Source organism: Diaphorina citri, unplaced genomic scaffold (assembly GCF_000475195.1).
Source record: "Diaphorina citri unplaced genomic scaffold, Diaci psyllid genome assembly version 1.1 scaffold2878, whole genome shotgun sequence".
NCBI lineage: Eukaryota > Metazoa > Arthropoda > Insecta > Hemiptera > Psyllidae > Diaphorina > Diaphorina citri.
In genome coordinates, this window is record NW_007380291.1 from 24,701 (window position 1) to 26,897 (window position 2,197).

Here is a 2,197-nt window from a genome sequence, read left to right on the forward strand (position 1 = left end):
ACAACTAGAATTGCCTGAATTACGTAACACTACATACATAATAATTTATTATAAAGGGTTTACGTAATATGTACTCATAATAAAGGGTTACGCACTTCTTAACAGTCATAAGTGTCATAAACTCACAACTAATGCAATGTTGGAAAAACAATATTTCCCTTACAAGCTACATGTTGTATATTGTGTGTAATTGTGTATACTGCATAGCTAAAGAATTATTGTTTATAAATAATTGCCTGAATTACGTAACACTACATACATAATAATTTATTATAATGGGTTTACGTAATATGTACTCATAATAAAGGGTTACGCACTTCATAACAGTCATAAGTGTCATAAACTCACAACTAATATCTTCATTACTTAATGAACTGCTACCGGCAGGACGATACGTCCTTAGCCTCACAGCATGCAATGTTGGAAAAACAATATTTCCCTTACAAGCTACATGTTGTATATTGTGTGTAATTGTGTATACTGCATAGCTAAAGAATTATAGATATATACTATATCAAGGAACTAATTTTCTCGTTGATTTGTTTTTGTTCCAGGTAATCCTCATGCTGGGCTGATTCATTCGGGGAGGGGGTGGAATGGAACATGCGCTCTAACGCTTACAAGACAGACGATCTACCCTCCAAAATAACTAGGTTGGCTAAGGGCGTTTTTTTTTTATTATAGTGCTAGTCGTTCTAGGTATCTAGGTTTTTAAAATAATTCTAGGTTTTTATAGTAATTTAAAATAATCGTTCTCATAAGTCATAAGTCTCATAAATTGTATTTTCCAGTGATGCCCAAACCCTAGCGTCCACCCTGCCCTACTTTCACATCAGCGACGAGTACCGAATCTTCTCGCCAGAGGGCGCCCACCTCATCGTATGTGTTCACGGATTGGACGGCAACTCTGCGGACCTGCGCCTAGTCAAGACCTATCTGGAACTGGGCCTCCCGGGGGCCAACCTGGAGTTCCTTATGTCCGAACGAAATCAGGTGAATAGGTCCCTTCCTTTTTGTAAAAAATTTAAACTGAGTCTTCGAATCTTGGTCGCTCGGTAAGGAATGAGCTTGTAGAGAAAGCCTCTGGTGTTCTCCTTGCTTAAACATTATTTCTGTGGTCAATCCTTTCCAACATTTTCTTCTTTTCCAACATCCGATCTTCAAAGGTATTTCTGTTGTTTTCTCCATATCTTGACTTGGAATTTTAAATGTTTTATTAGTTTGTTGAAAATTTCAAGAGTCTGTTTATTATTATGGTTTCACAGGGGGACACATTCTCGGATTTCGACTCCATGACTGACCGGCTCGTGAACGAGATTCTCTGCCACATCGAAATGACCGGGGTCCTGCCTAAGAAGATCAGCTTCGTGGGTCACTCACTCGGCAATATTATCATTCGAGCCGCCATCTCGCGGACCCGAATGAAACATCTCCTGCCCCGCCTTCACACGTTCCTGTCCCTGTCCGGGCCTCACCTGGGCACCCTGTATAACACGAGCGGCCTTGTCAATATGGGTGAGTGAGCCATCCTGTATATTAACTTGGGCAGCGGTTCCCTAACTTTTTTTTCTATGCGGCCCCTTTACTGTATTTTTTGTGATTCGTCACAAACCATCCGGATACAAACCACGCAAATTTGCTCAACTTCAATGGTACATTAGGAACTGGCGCATTCAAGTGGTCAAGGCGCTCGCCTGGTAAACAGGAGGGCGTGAGTTCCATCCCAGCCAAGGTATGGAATTTTTCCCTCAATATAATTTGAGAATTTGACCACAATAATAGTAGTAGCCTACTGCTGGAGTAAAGGGTGTGTATTCGAGGCGTGGTAGCATAGATGTTGGAATATTGGAACATAGGGGCCAGCTTAATGACACACAACAGGATGGGCATGCTACGACTACGACACAGACCACACGAGTCCAATGCTTACCTTTAATACAAATCGTATTTATACACTGTTCCTGTAGGGTTTTATCTGCATACAGCTTGTGTATTCGCGGCGTGGTAGCATAGATGTTGGAATATTGGAACATAGGGGCCAATTTAATGACTTCAAAGTAGGCTGGGCATGCTACGACACAGACCGCACGAGTCCCATGCTTACCTTTAATACAAATCGTATTTATTAAGGAGCGCGGTAGCGCTCCGCCCCGCCAAGTCAAGAAAGTTTGACCGCGCTACTAGAGATATTATACGC

General features: G+C 41.7%; 1 protein-coding gene across 1 annotated transcript; it reads left to right on the plus strand.

Moving 5' to 3' along the window:
- The first annotated feature begins 603 nt into the window (after window positions 1–603).
- LOC103519680 (protein FAM135A-like) lies at window positions 604–1,697 on the plus strand. The gene is made up of 3 exons (XM_008484768.2): window positions 604–653; window positions 792–993; window positions 1,266–1,697. Exons 1-3 carry the CDS (start codon window positions 604–606, stop codon window positions 1,521–1,523), a joined length of 510 nt encoding a protein of 169 aa, XP_008482990.2. The 3' UTR covers window positions 1,524–1,697.
- Window positions 1,698–2,197: the final 500 nt, after the last annotated feature.

Excerpts from the sequence above, each read along its gene's own strand:
- LOC103519680 (XM_008484768.2), top strand. The coding sequence starts at position 604 with ATGCGCTCTAACGCTTACAAGACAGACGATCTACCCTCCAAAATAACT. Across the intron at positions 654-791 it reads CTACCCTCCAAAATAACTAG|TGATGCCCAAACCCTAGCGT; the intron begins GTTGGCTAAGGG and ends TGTATTTTCCAG. Across the intron at positions 994-1,265 it reads TTATGTCCGAACGAAATCAG|GGGGACACATTCTCGGATTT; the intron begins GTGAATAGGTCC and ends ATGGTTTCACAG.